Below are 20,760 nucleotides of genomic sequence, written 5' to 3'. Positions count from 1 at the left end.
TTAAACGACGCAATTTCACACAATTGTCAGGTTATAACGACGTGCGTTGACGTGTTAACAAACAAATTGAATTAAAAAATAATAGAAGCTATTTCCGTCCTGTGTACCCACTTTGCATCGCGCACTAATGAGACTGTTGATTTTACTACAGTTCCTTATTTGCGCGTGTATACAGTATGCACAGTATGTGTGTACCGTGTATGCTAATTTAAAATAAATAAATATTTTTACATGTCTCAATGTTTCTTTTTGTCTGCTGGTCGCCTTAAAATCTATTAAAAATATATATTAAATATGCGATTATTAAAAAATAAAAATTGATTGTTTAGTACGACTTCTGGTTATTACGACATAATATCACCGGTCCCTTGGCCGTCGTTATAACCGAATTCTACTGTATTTCGTGTAAAAAAAACAATGTTATGATTTTTTAACTAAAACTGAGCAACTAAATGTGGCCAACGTTAAACTTTATTAGGGTTTTCGTCCACATGTAATAGAAATAAGGGAAAAAAACTAAAGCCATAATTATTGTTAGAGGAAAAAAAACCCACAGCGGCTGATAACTGCGGGGGATAAATACCAACCCCCCAACTCCAAATACTCTATGCGTGTATCTATAATGCAAGATGTCTAATATCAAACGAAAGATTACTTAACTTTACATAGACAAAAATAAAAAAAATACATTATATAATTATCGGCCTTCCAGAAATAATAAAAAATAGATATTATAATAGAAGAAGGACGAACACATATTTTGCTTATTCGGTGAAGTCAATTATAGTGAAGAAAAACGACTGATAATAAGGACACTAACGGTTAAAGACAATTTAAAATTTTGAACTTGTTCAGCTACTTCCATTGGCGCCGCCGACCACAAAGGTTTTATTATGGTTTTAAGTATATGCAAATACCTGCGCGATTATTACTTGAAAGAAAAATAAATAATTTAATGATATTGTGTAGTACCTATTTATGCAGATGCATCTCTGTAAAAGTAATCTTGGCGGCGCCCATGGCTTCTGTAGCTGACTATACGTTTAACAATGTACATATTATTTAGGGTTTAAAATGCGTAAGCTACTAAGTATCTGAATGTTAATTACTGGCCTGGACAAATTAAATGCGTATATATACAAAAAATATATATAAGCATCATTATAATGCGGTAGTAAATGTTTGTTATGCAGAAAACAGAAGCTTTATTTTTCTACATAAAGTATCCAACATTTATAGCATATTAAGGTGGGCCATCGTGTGCGGTTTTTATTTTATAACACACTGTTACATATATCCACCACCACCAATATTGATGTTACGTCTTTGTCTTTAATTATGACCCAAGTCTTGATTTTATATTGTACTGTGGTTTGGTAATCGGCCCGTACTTGCAGATCTCTTAATTCTCGGGATGTTATTTTTAGGGGGCGCAACTGCTGCGGGCAAAACCGCTGCGGGTCTATTCTCGTTAATATTAGCTCTTTGAATAGCGTGTTGACATATTTCTAATATTCTATCTAACGTAGCTCCACCAATTCGGTTGGGATCTGCCATGCCCTGAACCTCGTGAGCAGTAGGAACTGCCCTATTCCGTTGTAGGATACCAACATTGAAAAAAAGAAAACCTAAATTATAAGAAGTATTAAAAATATAGTTAAATATTAACATTATAACTAATATGATTAACACGATATTTATTATTATAGTTAAAATACCATATAATATAACATCCAGAGGGTACCACAGGCCATCTGAAAACAAAAATAAAGAGAATTAAGGACTTAAAAAAATATGAATATTAATGTGGACTAGAAAAGAAATCTTACACTTATACCATAGGCATATATAGAGAGGATCTACATGGTCCTAGCCCACCTCAGAATTGCATGCTGTCCACCCTACTATTACAACTACCAAATATTTATTAACCTGTACCAAGTGGTAAAATATACCTACCTATCAAGTGACACCCCAGAATTGTTTTGTAAGCTACTAGTTTTTGTTCGTGTTTATACCCACAGCCATGCCTTTCTCTTCTCTTTCTCTAGATTCAACCAATGACATACTTTTGTATATACTGTATGATTTAAATTACTTAACTGTTGACTATACGAATGATTATAAGTGTCATGTGTTGCTACTTATAAAACATCTTTCCTGAATTTGTTTTTCTTACTGCAATTTATATTGCCATAGTTGTATATTTATGACTTACCTGTGATACCATGAATTATGGTGTTTACAGTATTACTCATACAGATAATTGGCTCTGATATCCAACTGGTAAACATTTTTATGGCAATTTTTCCTGGGTTCATGTGTTTCATAAATATGAGTAGATCCGGTGATGGGACATCACAGTCACTTGTCCAAAAATACCATTTGCAAGAGTTTACAGCTGTTATAAATCTTTTAAGCTCCTGTTGCTCTGCTTCCTAGAAACATGTTAAAAAATGTAAAACAATTAGGGGAGCAAAACTTTAGAGTAGTACAAAACTTTTTTCTTACGGTTGTATCCCTATAGTTTTTAAGAACTTTTGTAGCAGGAAAAGTGTAGTGTACTGGCTGGTACGTTTTTCTTAATATAATGTTTTGTTTCAAAGAAATGTCAGTTTGTAAATAAATGGATTCCGAAGTACAAACTCAGAATATTATTTCCATGTTTTCTGGAATTCTACAGTGGCGACGAGGAAAATTGAGAACATATTGTATGTAAGTTATCTCGGAGGAAGGGTATAGCGTGTTAAAATGTCGATTGGAAAGGTATCAAAAATTCGACGTACAAAATGGTACGTGGTCAACATATATAGACCGACTGGAAATGTATTTCAAAGTAAATAATGTGAAAGAAGACATGAGGTTACCAACTTTAATTGCTGTAATGGGCGAAGAGGCCTATGAACTATTAGTCAATTTATCCAGTCCGAAAAACCCTCAGAATCCGAGTACGAAAAGTGGTGGAGCAGATGCGGAATCATCTGCAACCCACACCATCGCCTCTAGCGGAGCGCTATAAATTTAGGCAGAGGAGACAAGAAAGCCAAGAAACTGTTGCCGTTTACGTGGCGGAATTAAAAAATGTCACGTTATTGTGAATTTCGAGCAAATTTGAACGAAAATTTAAGAGATCAATTTGTCTGTGGGATTAAAAGCGAGGTGATTCGGCAGCGTCTATTTGCCGAAAACGGTATTCTGTCTTTTCCGGAAGCTGTGATGTTGGCGAGCTCATTAGAAGCGGCGGAGAGAGATGCGGCGGCTGTGATGGTTCTGAGTGCGGAAGTGACGGAATCACCGACGACTGCAGAGGGAAAAGTGCACTTACTCGCGTCGCATGAGCGTGCAAAGAAGGCTCGTGGCGGTCTTTTGTTCACGGAAATAGCGGATCGCGGACAGGGCACAGAGTCCGCAGCACAGGTTGTGGCCGATGCGGTTCTATAGGTCATGGTAATGTAGACTGTAGGTACCGCGACTTCGTATGCGGAAGATGCGGAATTGTTGGTCACTTACGGCGAATGTGCCGATTTGTCGCGGCATCGAAGACTCGAGCAAGTGTAATACCAGCGGTGGCAAGATCTCAGGGTCGCACAGGAATACACCACGGCCAAGCCAATCAACGGGAAAATGCCGAAGAGCAGTCGGATGTAGAAGAGAACCTTCACCAGTTATGTTTAAATAATTATAAGGCGGTGAGTTTGCCCATATCCATTGATGGTTGTACTATACAAATGGAAGTAGACACGGGTTCAGCTGCGTCATGCATTAGTAAGAGCACATATGATGCGTATTTTAATCATCTAAAACTGAAGCCGCACAAGATAGTTTTTAATTTTTATAATGGTGTAAGTATAAAACCCATAGGGGTTATTAATCCGCTAGTACGTTACAGGGAACAAACTAAACGATTAGAGTTGTTTGTAGTAAAAGGAGGTACTACCTCACTCTTAGGAAGGCAGTGGTTAACTGAACTACATGTCAAAATACCACTATTTACCAATATGAATGTAAACCATTGTAATGTTGATCGGACTCATTTTAATAAAGAAATAAACTTATTATTTGACAGATATAACAAGCTGTTTGATGGACGTTTGGGCCGATTCACTGGCTGTAAGGCGACGTTGAAATTACGGGAATCGGCGGTTCCGGTGTTCCATCGTGCGCGGCCACTGCCTTACGCACTGCGCGACCGTGTTGACGCAGAGTTAGACAGAATGCTGCGCGATGGAATAATCGAGCCAGTCGATTGTTCCGACTGGGCGTCTCCTCTGGTACTGGTAAATAAAGCGGATGGCTCTCTGAGAATCTGTGCGGATTATAAGGCTACTGTTAATCCTATGCTATATGTAGATAGGTTTCCGTTACCGAGAATTGATGACTTATTGGTACGCCTAGGCGGGGCTAAATATTTTTCTAAGATAGATTTATCCCAGGCCTATAACCAGATAGAGTTAGATGAAACAAAAAATATACTGTGATAAATACTCATCGCGGCTTATTTCAGTATAATAGATTAGTTTATGGTCTAGCGTCTAGTGCGGGCATTTTTCAGCGCATAATGAGTGAATTAGTAAAGGGAATTCCTAATGTAGAGGTATTTTTAGACGATGTGATAATAGGAGGTAGCAATAAGGAGGAGCATTTGGCCGCTTTAGAAGCAGTGCTTGAGAGACTTTATATTAAAGGAATGAAATTGAAAACCGAAAAATGTGTTTTCTTAGTTGATGAAGTAAAGTATTTAGGATACGTTTTACATAAGGACGGCATTAAAACCGACCCAGCGAAATTGGAGGCGATTGATAAAATACCTAGACCGAGTAATGTTACGGAGTTGCGATCTTTTATAGGACTAATTAACTTTTACGCGAGATTCGTAAAGAATATGAGCACTATATTAGTACCGCTCTACGAATTATTCAAAAGGGCAAGGTTTGGGTTTGGTCGGCCGAATGTGAACGTTCTTTTAGTAAAATTAAGCAGTTAATGATGAGTACAGAGGTTTTAGCGCATTACGACCCAAATAAGCCTCTTATTCTGACTTGTGATGCGAGTGCGCGTGGAGTTGGAGCGGTGCTATCGCAACCGGCGGCAAGCGGAACGGGAGAGCGCCCGATAGCTTATGTATCGCGCACTCTTACCGACGCGGAAAAGAATTACTCTCAAATACATCGTGAAGCGTTGGCAATAATATTCGGGGTCAAAAAGTTTCACCAGTATTTGTATGGGCGTCATTTTCTCTTGAGAACGGACCATAAGCCGTTAGTATCGATCTTCGGCCCTCATAAAGGAATTCCAACGATGGTAGCTAGTCGTATGCAAAGGTGGGCTATCATTTTATCTGCTTATGATTTTGAAATAGAGTATGTTAGGTCGGAGAGAAATGGTGCCGACGGGTTGTCGCGTTTACCGATAAATAGTAAGCAAGATGTCACTGTGCCGGAACAAACTTATTTGCATTTTGTTCAACAGGCTTTATTGTTAGATTATAAAGAGTTAAAACTACAGACTAGTAAGGATCCGGTTTTATCGAGGATATTGAGTTTTTTGCGCGATGGTTGGCCAAGAGACTGTGATATCGAAGAGTTTAGACCTTATTTTAATCGGAAAGATGAACTCTATGAAGAATTGAGTTGCGTGTTGTGGGGGCATAGATTATTGATTCCGGTGAAGTGTAGGGAAAAAGTTTTGAGGATGCTCCATGAGCCCCATATGGGTATAGTTAAATCCAAGGCTATGGCTCGTAGTTACGTATGGTGGCCCGGACTTGATGAAGAAATAGAGCGCATGTGTCGTAGTTGTGAGATATGTGCTGCTCAGGCGGATGCTCCGCCGCGGCAAACTCCGAGTATGTGGCCGTGGCCGAATCATCCATGGACCAGGCTGCATTTAGATTTCATGGGGCCCGTATTTGGGAAAACATACTTGATCGTAGTGGACGCTACATCTAAATGGACGGAACTTTTCCATATGAGTAATACAACAGGACCGAAGGTCATAGATAAGTTATGTGAACTTTTAGCAGATGGGGCCTACCCAAGCAGATCGTTACGGATAATGGGCCCCAGTTTACGTGCAATGAGTTTGGTAGTTTCCTTAAATCTAATGGTATAGATCACGTTTTTCGGCGCCATATCATCCTTCCTCAAACGGTCTCGCGGAAAATGCAGTGCGATCCTTAAAGAGGGTTATTAAGAAAGCAGTGCAGGCTAAGGAAGAAGTTGATAAAGCACTTTATACTTATCTTTTACACTATAGAAATACTGCGCATTCGACTACGGGAGAAAGCCCTGCAATGTTAATGTTAGGTAGACGGTTACGGACGAAGTTAGACGTTTTAAGGCCAGACAGGGAGAATTTTGTAAGGAAAGCTCAGCAACGGCAAAGTGGAGCTAGAAAAGGGGTACACAGATCTTTCGATCAGGGTGAAGAGGTATGGTACCGTCAGTATTTGAGTGGAGACAAATGGGTCTCAGGCAAAATTCAGAGATGTTTAGGGAATACTGATTACGAGATTGTAGGCAGCCGGGGAGAGTTAGTTCACAGGCATATAGACCAAATTAAAAGGAAGTTTCATAAAAATGAATACCAAATTAGGAAGGAGAACGCTAGTTTATCCCTAGCGATTCCAATGAAAAGGGTGTCTCAACTTCCTAATGCAGGATTAAGGTCAGCACTAGGTTCAGAGCCAGCCACTTTATCATCGGTGCAGGGGCAGAGAGTGTGCGATTCCGCAATTCATACTCCGGTCAGTAGACCGATCGCGACGTGGTCTCCGTTAGTGGAACTTCAGGGTAGTGCCACCCCGGTATCACCTGAATTTCAGGACGCCTTACCGTATGAGCCAACGACTCCACGTCCCAGGCAACGCCCTATTAGGCAGTGTAGATTAACAAACGTTCCTGATTATAGAATGTGAGGTATTATCATTTTAAGTTGTAGAGTTGAGTGTTTTGTTAATTTAGTATGGAGGAGTGTAGTGTACTGGCTGGTACGTTTTTCTTAATATAATGTTTTGTTTCAAAGAAATGTCAGTTTGTAAATAAATGGATTCCGAAGTACAAACTCAGAATATTATTTCCATGTTTTCTGGAATTCTACAAAAAGCTTTTTTACGCAAGTGAAACTGCGAGAAACACCTAGTATAAGATAAAATTGAGTTTGTTTGGTTTTGTTTTTAGGTATCAGACCCTTCAACACAGGCCAACCACAATGTGAATTGCCAATCATGAGGTATACACACAAAATGATATGTATACTCTCAACTTATTGAGATAAAATTTGGCATACACATTTAGTTTGACATCTGTGTTCAACCTTTCGAGGAGGTGGTGTACTACTGCCCAGCTAAATGATAACACTTAGCAGAATTATGTCTTGACTGATATCAACATCCACCCCAGGGAAATTCTAGCAGAGATTAAAAAAAAAATTAAATGGTGAAGGAGATGGCTGCCATAGCAATTTTAAAACATAATTAGGCATATATTAGGGATAGTTTGGTGATGCTCGAACAATTGTTTTAGCCACCTACAGAGCTAACTGTTGGCAATAAAATAAATCAAGCTGGCATATCCAAGGTGCTGCCCAAAATCATAATTGGTCCAATTGGTCTGAAATGTTGTTATCGGAAAGGGTTTTTAGAGTCATTTAAGTAAGATTAAGATTTTGGGGTCAAATTGTTTGTCAAAATAAAGTAATGGTAAAAAACACTTTTAAATACCAGCTTTTATTTAAATGGTCTAAACAGAAAAAAAGGAATCTCGCAACAAGATTTTATCTCTACATTGTATAAAACAAAGTTTGATTTTATTAAATGTTTATTTTCTCTTTTTAGAGCATTTAAATAAAAGCTTTTTCGTCAAAATATTTTTTTAACAACCAATAGAATTTAGTTACCATTGTTGAGCAAGACAGATCAAAGTCCATATTTTATTGCGAAAATGTGATTCTGATGTCATTATAGAGGTTTTGAAAACAATGACTGAAAGTAAAAGTAGGACAAATGGAAGGTCTACAATATCATTATATTATGTATAGTTACAAATGACTTTATAGCACAAACCTTGTATGAAACAGCAACTTCATAAATGTATAGTAACAGCAACATGATGATAACCAGGTGGGTACGGGACATATGACTCCACAGCCACAGTGTTGCACCCAATACAGAAAACATGGCAAATGCCCAAGTTATGTAAACCTAAAATGAAATTGAAAAGTAATGAAATTTTTATTTCTCCTAGATATGATGTATTCCGCAGGCACATTGTACCAAGTTCATATCGAAAAATTAAATAAAACACAAAGAAAATACCAAGGCGATTTCCATGATACTATAGTACAAGTTATGTAAATTTATCTGAGATAATATTTATTTACTTTACATAAAATTGCATTTATTGTTTGTAAAGTTGTTTTTTTAGCCAATTCTAGAATTGACCTTAAGGGGAAAGGAAGATCATCTGTGAAATTACATTATAAAAGAAAAATAATTTATTATTTTTTTAATATCGTACAGGCAAGGAAAAGTGACACTACTGCATCAAATAATGAGCAGAGTAGGCTACAGATAGAATGTTGGCTGATGGGAAATGATTAGCCCTCGCCATTCATAATAATTATGCTCTAAAATTACTTTTAGGAAGGTATATCTGCATAAGTAGACGAATTCTTATGCATATATATTTGCATTAAATTTATATTTTTTTGCATATGCTAAACCATAATAAAATCTCTGGTTGATTGTTCACATTGTCGTTCAGTTATTTTTATTGTGATTTGTTCTGGAGGAGAGGGTGCACATGAACCCCCCCCCCCTCTCCCGGCACCCATGATCATAATAATTAAATATTAATAATATAGAGGATACGTTAAAACTTTTACCTTGTATTCTGTTAAATAAACTTGGACATAATCACTCCATGCCATTGTCATTGTTTCTATAATAGTAGGCTTATAAATAGCTTCTTCCACATATCCTACAGTCCGACGAAACATATCTTCTGAATATATTACATCTGGTTTCAAGTATTCCTCAAGAACGCTCCACTTTTCTGGACTGAATTTCATTCTTAAATTCACATCTATTGTGCCATCATTATTCTGTGAAAATAATAGATATTATAGGTCGATTTGATTGAGAATCTAAAAATAAATTTTGTAATTCTTTTTAAACTTCCCTAATTACCTTCATTTTGTTTGACTTCATCATTATAGCAAGGATTCTTTTAAACGAAGTAACTGCAATGCCGGTGTTTACATCAGAACTTTTTCTTCTTATAGTCGGGACATGTATTTGGTCCTTGTCTGAATTCCATGGTTCTGGACCAGACTGTGATTCGATTTCATTTATGTATATAAGAAAGCACAGAAAAATAGTAAACTTATTAGAAAAGAACTTCATTTTCCTTAGTATAGCTATGTTTTTTGAATGTGTTTAAACAAAAAGATAATATAAGTTATCGTTTTATCTACATATTTTGTGATTAGGTTTAGAATATATAAATTTAAAAAGCAATAAACTCGAGCTTTGTTCTCGCAATCATGATATTATGGTTCGTATTTATTATTTGTATCCACTGATAAAACGGTTATAAATATACTTTCTTTTATCTAAGGCTGACAGGCTGTATTGGTGGTTATATTTTCTTTAAAAACTTCAAGTCTTCTGACAGAAGCGGGGAGCTCCAAAGAGAATATAATCACTACGTTTTAAGAGACAGGACTTAATACAAAGAAATAAAATCGAATTTACATGGCGTATCAATACCAATATCACGGAAAAATACGTCAGGAACGTCAAATAATAATACTACCAACTGAACAAAATACATAGTAGTGAGCACTTTTATCGATATCGATAAATTCTACTGGTGGGAATCGACGCTAATGCTATTTTGATAAAATTCATATAATGTATTTTCGAGTCCACATTATCAATCCATCTCACAATATACAGTGAACATTTTAGCACTATAATTACAAGGGTGGACTAAAATGAGGACTCGAAATAAAATGAAAAGCTTTCACATGTTGAATAATAATTGTATTTTAAAATAAAATCCTTTATTCACCATGTAGGCGAATATAGTTGCACTTATGATAGGTCAAGGTACAATGAGAATATTTAATTATAAAGTCAAAGGATGGTGACACTTCTTTGTCGCACTTCTCTTGAAAGATATTATCATTTGTGCAATAATTGTTTATAAAAACATGGCACGGAAATTCAAACATTTCATCAGGAAGTGGATCAGCTTCCAAATTTTTCGATGGTATGGCTGAGTTTCTAAGGCCATTGTTCTTTTATTAAAATCTTTGTTATTAAAGTGAGAACCACACACATATTTCAAAGTATGCAGCTTTTCTATGGGAACATATATCAAATCTTCTTTTCCCACAATCTGAACTCACTTTCGGCATCTGGAAATATTTTTTAATTGTAAATAAATTGCTTATTAAATTATATTTAAGCCTAAAATCATAAACAGTGACCAGGCACATTGATTGCTCAACGCATTTTTAAGTACACACACACACAGACACACACACACACACACACACACACACACACACACACACACACACACACACACACAGACACGACTTTAGTATTTTTTGTCCTGATGATCAGTCATCATCTTACTAATATTATAAAGCGTGTGCATGCAATTGTATGTTTATAATTCGTACCCGCAAAAATCTAAAATGATTGCGATTAAACTTGGTATGTAGATAGTTAGAATTACTACTTTTTATCACTATGTTCCCACAGAATCTGGACCTAAATGGGTGAAACCACGGAGGGCAAATTGATTAATAAATTTAAACAGGTATCGATATCGATAATCATAACATCATCACTAGTAACATAATGGTAATTAGAAAATGAGAATTTTTATTATTTCTAAGCTACTTTATTTGCGCGATGACTAAAATCATCTAATTAATGCTTACCTGACCTCATCCAATGGAAATTTCGCCATAAACATTCTGCTTTTGTGATTTAATCGACTGGCTCGATCTCCACAAATTTCACACGTAATGAAACGTTTTTTGGTGGCATGTCTTTAAAACGTATTCACTTACACCAACAAAAACACTTTTTGGTATATTTTTACTTGTTTGAATAACAAATAATACAAACATAAATCAATAAACACAATTGTATTCCAAAACGTCAGGAAGTAAACAAACAATAATAATGGCGGTGAGGAATAGAAAGAGAAACTGTACTGAGAGAGAGAGATAGCAGTATCCGCCATTAAATGCCATGTCAATTCCATACAAAAGATTTTTTGTTCCTTGTTGCGCTAGGCTGGGGAGCTCCAATGGGGAGATGTCAAATTTGCAATATTGAGGTTACCAACTGCCAAAGGACAAAAAAACCCCTAGAATGAAAAAAAATGCTTGGAAATATCCCTGAAAAAGTATTTTTTTCTCGTTCTTAATTTTTAAATCTAATCTATTTGTGCAGTAGATGTTAATAAAAATATTCCACCATTTATATATTGGCTCACGTATCAATTTCTATGTAGTGCCGCTCCCCAACCTGAAATTGGCATAATGTACAACAATTCCTATAAAAGTGCCGTCTATTCTGACGCAGTATTTTACTTACTCTATGGTCCAGGCAACAAGCACTTTTCCATATATATTTCTTGTCATTGTTCTGAGTATATATTACTCAATATATTGCATTGACGTGTACATACCTATATACCCTATATCGACGCTGGAAAGCAAACACGTAGTAACTGACATGTACGGTATTTTTTTTTTATTGCATCATTGGAATCAGAAAATTAAAACACGTCGAATGGTTTTTTTCAAGTAACTGTAAGATTAATAATAACAAAAATAGGATTTTTAAAATTTACCTATTTTTTTCTTTTTTTTTTGTACCACAAAACGCTGTAAGTAACAAAAAAACTGTTAATATTTTTGTTATGTTACTTACGACAATTCATTTTCTATAAAAAAATTTAACCTATTATTTACATCATCAGTAATTCCATATCTTATGCTGGTTACTACATTTTTGCTGCTCGTAAATTTTGATTATTTGAGTTTACATCATTTAGTGGGCGATATGTTTTTAAATGGTAGTGTTTACTACGCTTTGTACGGTATTCAGTTTTTTTGGTCGAGACCTTTACAGTATTCACAAGGATCCTATTTAAAAAGTAAGTTAGGTTTACAGCACTACTAAAGATTGTAGGCTTAACACATTGCGGATTTACGTCTTATGATCGGCGCCACCGCAGACATTCCTTTGATTCTTACGCCACGTCTTATTGCGGGTTTTGAAGTGGAAGTGTACGGCGATTTGTAGTGAGAATTTTTATACTGAAAAATAGTAAGCGAGAAAACGAAATCGAATATAGGCCAAGTAAGTACAATATTATTATCTTAGAACTTTTATTACTTGTGCAATTTTTGTTACGTAAGCATTATAATTTTTACCGAAATTATTTAGAATTAATTACACAATAATTATTCTTTCCAAAATCTTAGCTGATAATCTCGCTAAAATATACAAATTACTCTTTTAGATGGTGGCACAACGAATAAGGTGGTGAGAGACCTTACGAGATGGTTTTTAATATGAAAAACCAAGAAAAAATCTAAGATAAGTAAATAGTCTCGAAGGAAAGGGTATAATTATAGATCAAAATAGAAATTTAGTACTTACAGCATGATGCTGTATTTTAACAACAAAAAGTCAGGTCTATTCAAAGTATCTCTCCTGACGGATTTGGTTCAATATAATCAAATGAAATTGAATATAATAGTCCTAATTGGACGACACTTGAATCATATGAAGTAGGAGTAATTATTGAACGTAACTTTGGAGCTGAGGTTAGAAATGCTAACGAAAGAATAGTAGTAACCACTATTTTTTATGGTAGGAAGTTAATCATGGATATTTCGGCCTTTAAAATTTAATATGACGAAATTTTAAAGGCAGAAATATCCATGATTATTAATTATTTTTACGTTTTTCTTTCAACTGCGAGAACTAATCACTAACTAGACGTGAATTTAAATTCTTTACTTGCCAATACTTGTTTAGTTACCCAGATTAAAGCCGAAACAAAATGTATGAAAATGGACCTTGAGCTACCACCTTAACGTACACTTATTTTTGGAATCTACGTTTAGAAATAACGCAGCAGGCAAATATTAAAAAGATATTTAAAGAATTAGAAAATATAGACGTTATGACAAAGAAAAGATTAAACGGAATCAAAGAAAAATTCCAATGTTTCTAGACACAAACGATGATATATTAGGACACGCCCCTGTCTCAGACTTTAGTAAATCGGAAGATGAGAAGCTAAAAAGCTGTTAATCGACGATAAAAAAAATAAACTTTGAAGAATCTTAACTAGATTTTGTTGACGATAACTCTGAAAATATTCAAGTCTGTGATTGAATAGAAAATAAACAACTTCTTCCTCAAGTGATCCTGAAGAAAACAGTTCAAATAAAGATAATTTAATGAATTTTATTGCGATAAGAATATAATTATTTGATTAATCAATAAAGTTCTGCAAAGTTTTTATGTGGAACATTAGCTTTTTCTTGTTTTAGATAAAAATAACAATAAGAGACTGAAAAAGAAACAGAACAAGAATGTAAAAGAGTTCACCGACTGCCATTAGAGAAATCCAAATCAAAGCATGAAATTATAAAAGAGAATAGCGAAAAGAAAAAGAAAGGAGATTGACATATTAACAAAAAGGGTGAAACAGTCAAAAGTAGTGTGGTAACAATTGAGGTAACGCTTCAGAAGAACGACGTGTTAATATTTTTAATCTTTTTTTGTGATTTGAACAGCTACCAAAGAAGAATAGATTGATTAGCTCAATGTGGTAATAGAAGGTCACTCAAATGACCAAGTAAAAATGCAACATCTAATAGAAGTCAAACATAAGAATTTTACATAAATGAAGGTGAAGATAGATGTAAAGCATGCCAAAAGTTTTCGATTGCCAAGTTAGAAATTACGCAAAGATTTATGCTTTATACTCTAGATACAATATGATCGACGGTATTGCAAGAGAAGTTGGATGACTAAGGGCTGGAGGTTACAACAAAACATCTGAGGATGTAATTCAAAAAGCAAAAATTTTGTACACGATCTACCCCTTTTGCCATCGAATTACTACCGCAGAAAATTTGCCAAAGTAAATATTCAATTTAAAAAAAAAAGGTTGAAAAACTTATAATTCCAAAAAGATATGTACGCAAAAGAATATTTAGATTTCAAGACCAATGCAAAAGTTAAAGAGTGCTTTAATCTGATTCTAGGATAGAAAGTAATGAATATTTACCTACATTAAATGGTTTTATGTGGTTTCTAAAGAGAAACTCAGTTTTTTTTATATATACAAATGAGCAGTGTTAATTTTGTTAAGTAATATATTACAGTGTGTAGTTGTAAGTTTTTTTTTACCAATAAAAACTAACTGAGTTGTTTTGTCGATGGCAAGTGGTCGATCTGTGGCGCAAATATTAAAAAAAAATCCAAAGCAGAACATTTTGCTAAAAAATACATTTTGGTTGTATTAAATAAACATTTCAAAAGTAGAAGTAACCTTTTTTTATTGTCTCTTACAGCAGTTTAATTAGCAAACCCACTTTAAAAAGATTTACTTTTAAAACAATTGACTCTTTCAGGATACGGAAAATAATGCCATTTATTACATACTGATTGCAAAATATTTACAGATTTTATTTATTATAACGTTTTTCTAAGTTATGTTGCTTAAAGCAACGTTGGTTACTACATGTATGCTCTCCCTAAAAAAGTGAGATTTGCATCGTGCCATACATTTACTCTCTTCATTTACTACGTTTCAATGGATTGAAAAAATATTTACAAATGTCGTAACCCGCAAAATATTTCTTTAAACAACCTTTAGGTTGATGGCGTTTAATACAACTTATTAAGCACAAAAATATAAATATAGTGTCCAAAAACGGCGACTCTAGGACTATAAAAACGCAAGTTATTAATTTTTTTTGAAAAAAAATTTAGTTTTTCTGCTCTGGTGAACAATTTTAGTTTTGCGGGTTACTACGTGTTTGCTTTCCAGCGTCGATATGTTGATATATTATAATTCTATTAGCCAGCACTGCCTGTCCATAGAGTAAATAATATACTATGTAAGAAGAGGCGTGGCTGTATGGCTAAGAGCCTTTGCCTTCTCCTTAAGGAGTAAATCAAACCAAAAAAAAAAAAGTAAGAAGAGGCGGCACTTCATACATTGATTTTGAGCTCACGCACACATATATGAGCGTATTTTAGGTACAATTTCGTACCAACGTTACTCATAAAAAATGCCGCAAGGCTGCCAACTTGCTATAAATCTGCTCCTCTCTAGGGACGTTGCTTATTCGATCGATTATATCGATAAAAATTGCTGACCATAAAACTTATACCGGTAATCGGTATAAAAAAGTTATTTATTCCCAATTTTATATAGAATTATTAGAAGATGATTCAACAGTATGACGCCTCACAAATAGGATCTTTTCCGTTGAATCAACAATTACTTTGATTACCATCATTGCAAACGTAAATTCATAGATTTTGCAAGTGCCTTTTTTGATAAAATACACAAATGTAAACACAATATCTTAGAGTCAATATCTGGGAATAATAAGACATTATTTCGTAAACACACACGACATTAATTCTTTAAAGAAATAAAAATAAACGAAACAGAGGAGCAGGTTCAACTAAACTTATTTGTGAGAAAACTCAAAGTTATTATTGAACAAAATTGCAACTATAAAGAATTAGCAAATAAAATCCAACAATAACAAATCTAGCGTCAATAATGGCGGCCAATTGCCAGGTACTATGATAAACAACATACTTTCAAAAATTTTAGATCCATTATGTTGTTACTAGATGGTACCTAGAGTTTTGTCAATCAAAACTAAGCTTTAAACACCACAATTATGATACATATTCAATTCTAGAAAATCCTGACCTAAACATCATTACACAAAATTTGCTAAGTGTCCACCCTCGGGTGCTTGTCAATATCAGTTAACTATTATAATTTTGATTATAATAGTTTCCAATGTTTCCATACATATATCTTATAATTAATTTTGGTTATGATTCTCTTTGCAGTTATCACTAGTGTAAATATTTTCTCTTTCTATTTTCGCTCTTCAGCAAATATTTAAGATAAAAGTTACATACTTTATTCGTCATACAGATTTGAAATAAAATTTGTAAGTGTTTCATAGATTCAGAGAAAACGAACAATGTCTTCTATTGATTTTGATCCATCAATAAAATTATGTCTTAAGTATTTGCATTCAAGTGCAACAGACTCCACAGAGCAACTTAGGCTGACTCTTGATGAACATATCCGACAAATGTTTGGGAGTGCTAAGACTCTCGGAAATGTTTTGCCAAAAAAATATCTTAACGAGGAGAAGATGGAGTCACCTAGATTAAAGTCGAAAATTGACAAGTCTGCAGTAGCTAAAACTGTACCAATTCCTCAGCAAAGTCCCCAACAAATTCAGATACCAGAGAGAGAAAATGATGATGGTTCAGTCATGGATGGAGAACTTGCATTTGATTTGCTAGAAGAGGATTTAACTTGTGCAGTCTGTAGACAAATTGCTGTTCAAGCAGGCAATCGTTTGGTGGAGTGTGAAAGTTGCCATGCTCTTTATCATCAGGTATTGTTTTAATTATTTCATTCATTTTTTTTTGCAGTTAGTGACATGGTAAATAAAATTAGCATCATAATTTTGTGATAAGTTAAATTCTTGGTAAGAAATTAAAATTAATTGTAAGAAAGCTTCATAGGTATTTAATCATTTAGGGTAAGTGCATATATATGCATTTTACAGAACCTACAGGCCTAACCTATTTTTAAAAAATGTAATCCATTCAGAAAATCAGCATTACTGATTTACCATTAATTTGTATTCACACATTTTCTCCTTTATTCTGTTAGGATAAATGATTAAAGTCCAAGAATTTATTTTTCACAGGATTGTCACAAACCAGTCATAAGTGATGATGACATTGGTTCTGGGTGGCAGTGTGCTACGTGTCTTGCTGCTCAAGGGTTTTCAGCTGATTATTCAAGCAAGCCTACAGTGTTGGTGGCTAAATCTTCACCCAGCCATGTTACTGAAGCAACAACACCAGTCAAGATTTCATCAAGTAGTTCCGCTTCATCATCACCCTCTAAGATTGTGACACCAAACATAAATATTATATCAGCTGACAAGAGGATACAAATCATGAAAAAGAAGGCTGCTAAACAGCATGAGAAGAAAAAGAGTTCAAAATGATAAAAAATAAAGTTATTGTGCAAATATAGATATATATAACATAATATATTATATTTGTTCAATAATTTAATGCATTAAATTTTGCAATTGTATAACTGATCTTCTAGTATTAGAACCCCTTTTAATAATGGTATGTATATCATAATAATTTATAAATAAGCATTTTAAACTGCAAATAATATATCAATAATAATACTGCATGTGTCAAGAACGTCTTATAAGTTTGGGTAGTTAAGAATTAGAAACATAAAAAAATAGAGCAAATTGTTTTCTTACTGTGCAAAATATCTCAATAGCTATGGTTTGCTTGTTAGAAATATTCTAAATCTCAAATGTAACCTAATATCATAAATCCTCTGAAGCCATCAGCAGCAATAATGTTATTTTTCATTGTCATTCAAAAAAGTGGCTGCCATTTTTAGTTTTCTTTGTTCTTGCGCTAATTTGAACTCAAGCTTTATTATATCTGCGCATGCATTTATAGTCCACCTAATTTCAGACTTTAACAAAAGACTTTCATCTTGAATTAATTTGTTTTAAAGGCAAATGTCTTATATGGCTTTTCTTGATGTAGGCTAATGTGTGAGTAAATATAATATATGTGCCAATACTTGGCTAAAGTGTGAATGCAGCGGCCACCATGGCGTCAATGCCATTTGATTAGGTGAAAGACCGATACCGTACAGACCATCTATAATACCATGTTAAACCGTATGTAAGTTTACCGTATGGTAATGTTTGGGCCAACACACACAACACATGTGAAAAACAAATTCCTCTTTTACAAGCTCACAATATATTATGGTGATAAACATCTACAGTCTTCATATTATATTTGCCAAAGTGTAGAGAAGCTATAACTCTTAAGATCTGTCACCCAGAGGTAATAATACACTTGACTGATTATTAATTGTGGACCTAATACAAGAATTAAATAAGGTGATCACTGTTTTATTTTTGATTAAAGGCCTTAGACCTTAATGTCATTTAAACCCTTAATTTTATACAGGTGGATTTTTGAGTTGGGGCAATAGGATAGATACCTTAAGCACTGTAACTATATGAAAAGTTTTATAGGAGTCCTGTCGCATCATTTTTTATTATATTTGTTAATTTTAGAATAGAATATGAAAATAAGATTTAATATATAAGGTTAGTTGATCGATCGATTCAAATATATTTATAAAAAGGTAGATTGTTGACAGTTGTAGGTTGATATTATATTGTTTTTTGCACACTTAGATAATTCTTTGGAGAGTTGTTGGTCGTCTAACAATTGCAATAACAAGATTGTGTAATTATTAAAAATAGTGACAATATACTTGGAGTGTTTAATTTTATCACCGTATAGTTACTAGATCTGTTTCTAGCTTTATAATAATGATTATTATGTGTAACAATAATTTATTTCGTTAAATACAATGTATTTTTATTTTACATTATCAGAAGCGTTATTTTTTGGGTATCGATTCCGGGTTAACATCGTGGGAAACCTGTGAATAGGATACTGGAATACCCCGGTTTAGCGTCTGCAGGTCCCTGGAGGAATGTTGGAAGGGGATAGCTGGGAAGGAAGTGTGGGGGAATGATAAAGAAACCTCTTAAGATGGGCTGAGAGGAGAAGGCCAGACAATGTTCGCGAGCCCTTATAGGCCTCAATGAGATTTGGTAACCATGAGGTATACACACTTAAGTATGTGCCTAGGGCCGCGACAAATGTCGCTCATTGCATGGGCGTGCATTCGGTGTGGAGACCGAGCGCCCAAGAATTGCCTGGAAAGATGTTTCAAAGTTAACTCTTAGTACTTGGCCCAATGGGAAATGAATTAGGTTGTGATTTACAGACCGACGTTTTTAGTTTTCACAAATGTATTCGTTTATATGGGTGTCAGCGAAAATACCGACACACAAGACTAGTTAATATGTATGTACTATGTTAGTCGATGATTTGGACTACGCGTGTGAGTCGTGGGTACAATAACATTGTAAAACTTAGGAAAACGTTATTAAATTATATTAAATTTCTTAAAAATCATGCATCCTTTAACAATAGGTAGGTACGAAGTTGTGAAAAATATATTAATATTCGGTAACTAGCAGGTGCTTAAAGGCAAGAAGCACTGCACTCATAGTTAACGCTATAAAGAGAAGCCAGGGTAAGCCTATTTTCTAAGTATATGATAATAGATGACTGCCTGGCAGAGACGGTCCTAGCTCATGTGCGGCTCGTGTGCCGCGTTCCTTTGCGGCCTAGGAGACAATGTAATCTTTAATAAATTTGATACTTAATATTAAATCAAAAGTTATTGTGTAAAGTAAAAAGCCGCTCGCCGGCCTAAGTACGGGTGCAGGTTGTTTGAGAGCGCCAGTGTCGCGAGCGACGCATGTCTCTTCGAAAGTGTTATGTCTGACACCCCCTAACACACTGCGCCCGTGTGCAGCGCACACCTTGCACAATAGGTAAAGCCGCCTCTGCTGCCTGGGTACGTAATTTTATTGCATGCACGGTACAACTATTGCCCGGGTTCTCAGGTTCAAATCTCGGGACGGGAAAAATTTTATTAGTTTTGTAGTGTCTTTTCAATATTAGCCCAGAGCTTGGAATTTATATACGATATAGGGATAGGCTCGCCTTCCTATTATATCAGGGACGGAATAACTACACATGGCGGAAAGTGCTTGCACTAGTTGTATTCGTGCCTACGTGCGTGCGTTTCTCCGTGTGTTATAAGACGTTATCATACATGTACGTGGGCTACAGGGATTTTTTTTTGGAACTGCCGCGCCTATCACCCGCCTTGCCCTGCTAACGGAGTACAAGCGATCCCCCGGCTTAGCAACGACGGCAGTTCCAATGAAGATTTGATGGGCCCTACCGCTGTCACTGAGGGTGCCAGCGGACGGTACGCTGGCAACCCGCAGCTATTCGGTCACGGAGCCCGGGAGGAAGAAGGGAGGGGATAGAGGGAAGGAAGAGAAGAGGAAGGAGGAGGAGCTTTGCTAGGATGCTTGGAAAGGAGTGGGAGGGGAGATGATCGAATCCTTATAGGCCTCAATGTGTATTTGGGAACCAAAAGGTATACACATTACACTATGTGCCTATGGTCGCGGCATAATGCATGGGCGTGCATTCGGTGTGAAGACCGAGCGCACAAGAATTGCCTCGAGGGGGTTATGGGGTTAGGGCATATACGATGCCACTTCGTACTATGTTATTCTATGCCGTCTTTTTCCAAACAAAAAAATTACATGTACTTAGTTATCCTTAGCAAAAAATTATAAGAGAGCAATAAAATATCTTCTATTTATTAGTTATGGCACCAAGTGTGACATATCTAACAAACACAATACAACTTTGGAGATACATCAGAAAACTCTTAAAATAATGTCGTCAACTTATACTGATTTTTACTAACACAA

At 35.2% G+C, this 20,760-nt stretch overlaps 2 protein-coding genes across 2 annotated transcripts; one reads left to right on the top strand and one right to left on the bottom strand.

Annotated features, from left to right (window-relative positions):
• Positions 1–280: 280 nt before the first annotated feature.
• On the bottom strand, positions 281–9,720 carry LOC115441074. The gene is made up of 5 exons (XM_030165669.2): positions 9,188–9,720; positions 8,884–9,102; positions 8,063–8,200; positions 2,219–2,438; positions 281–1,754 (listed from the first exon to the last, which is right to left on the bottom strand). The coding sequence occupies exons 1-5, from the start codon at positions 9,401–9,403 to the stop codon at positions 1,357–1,359; spliced, it is 1,191 nt and encodes a 396-aa protein (XP_030021529.1). The 5' UTR covers positions 9,404–9,720; the 3' UTR covers positions 281–1,356.
• A 6,284-nt stretch (positions 9,721–16,004) lies between these two features.
• On the top strand, positions 16,005–18,759 carry LOC115441120 (integrator complex subunit 12). The gene is made up of 2 exons (XM_030165739.2): positions 16,005–16,716; positions 17,035–18,759. Exons 1-2 carry the CDS (start codon positions 16,291–16,293, stop codon positions 17,338–17,340), a joined length of 732 nt encoding a protein of 243 aa, XP_030021599.1. The 5' UTR covers positions 16,005–16,290; the 3' UTR covers positions 17,341–18,759.
• The last annotated feature ends 2,001 nt before the right edge of the window (positions 18,760–20,760 follow it).

The sequence above is a fragment of the Manduca sexta genome, chromosome 26 (assembly GCF_014839805.1).
Source record: "Manduca sexta isolate Smith_Timp_Sample1 chromosome 26, JHU_Msex_v1.0, whole genome shotgun sequence".
Lineage (NCBI taxonomy): Eukaryota > Metazoa > Arthropoda > Insecta > Lepidoptera > Sphingidae > Manduca > Manduca sexta.
This window is presented reverse-complemented; position numbering and strand designations above follow the sequence as displayed.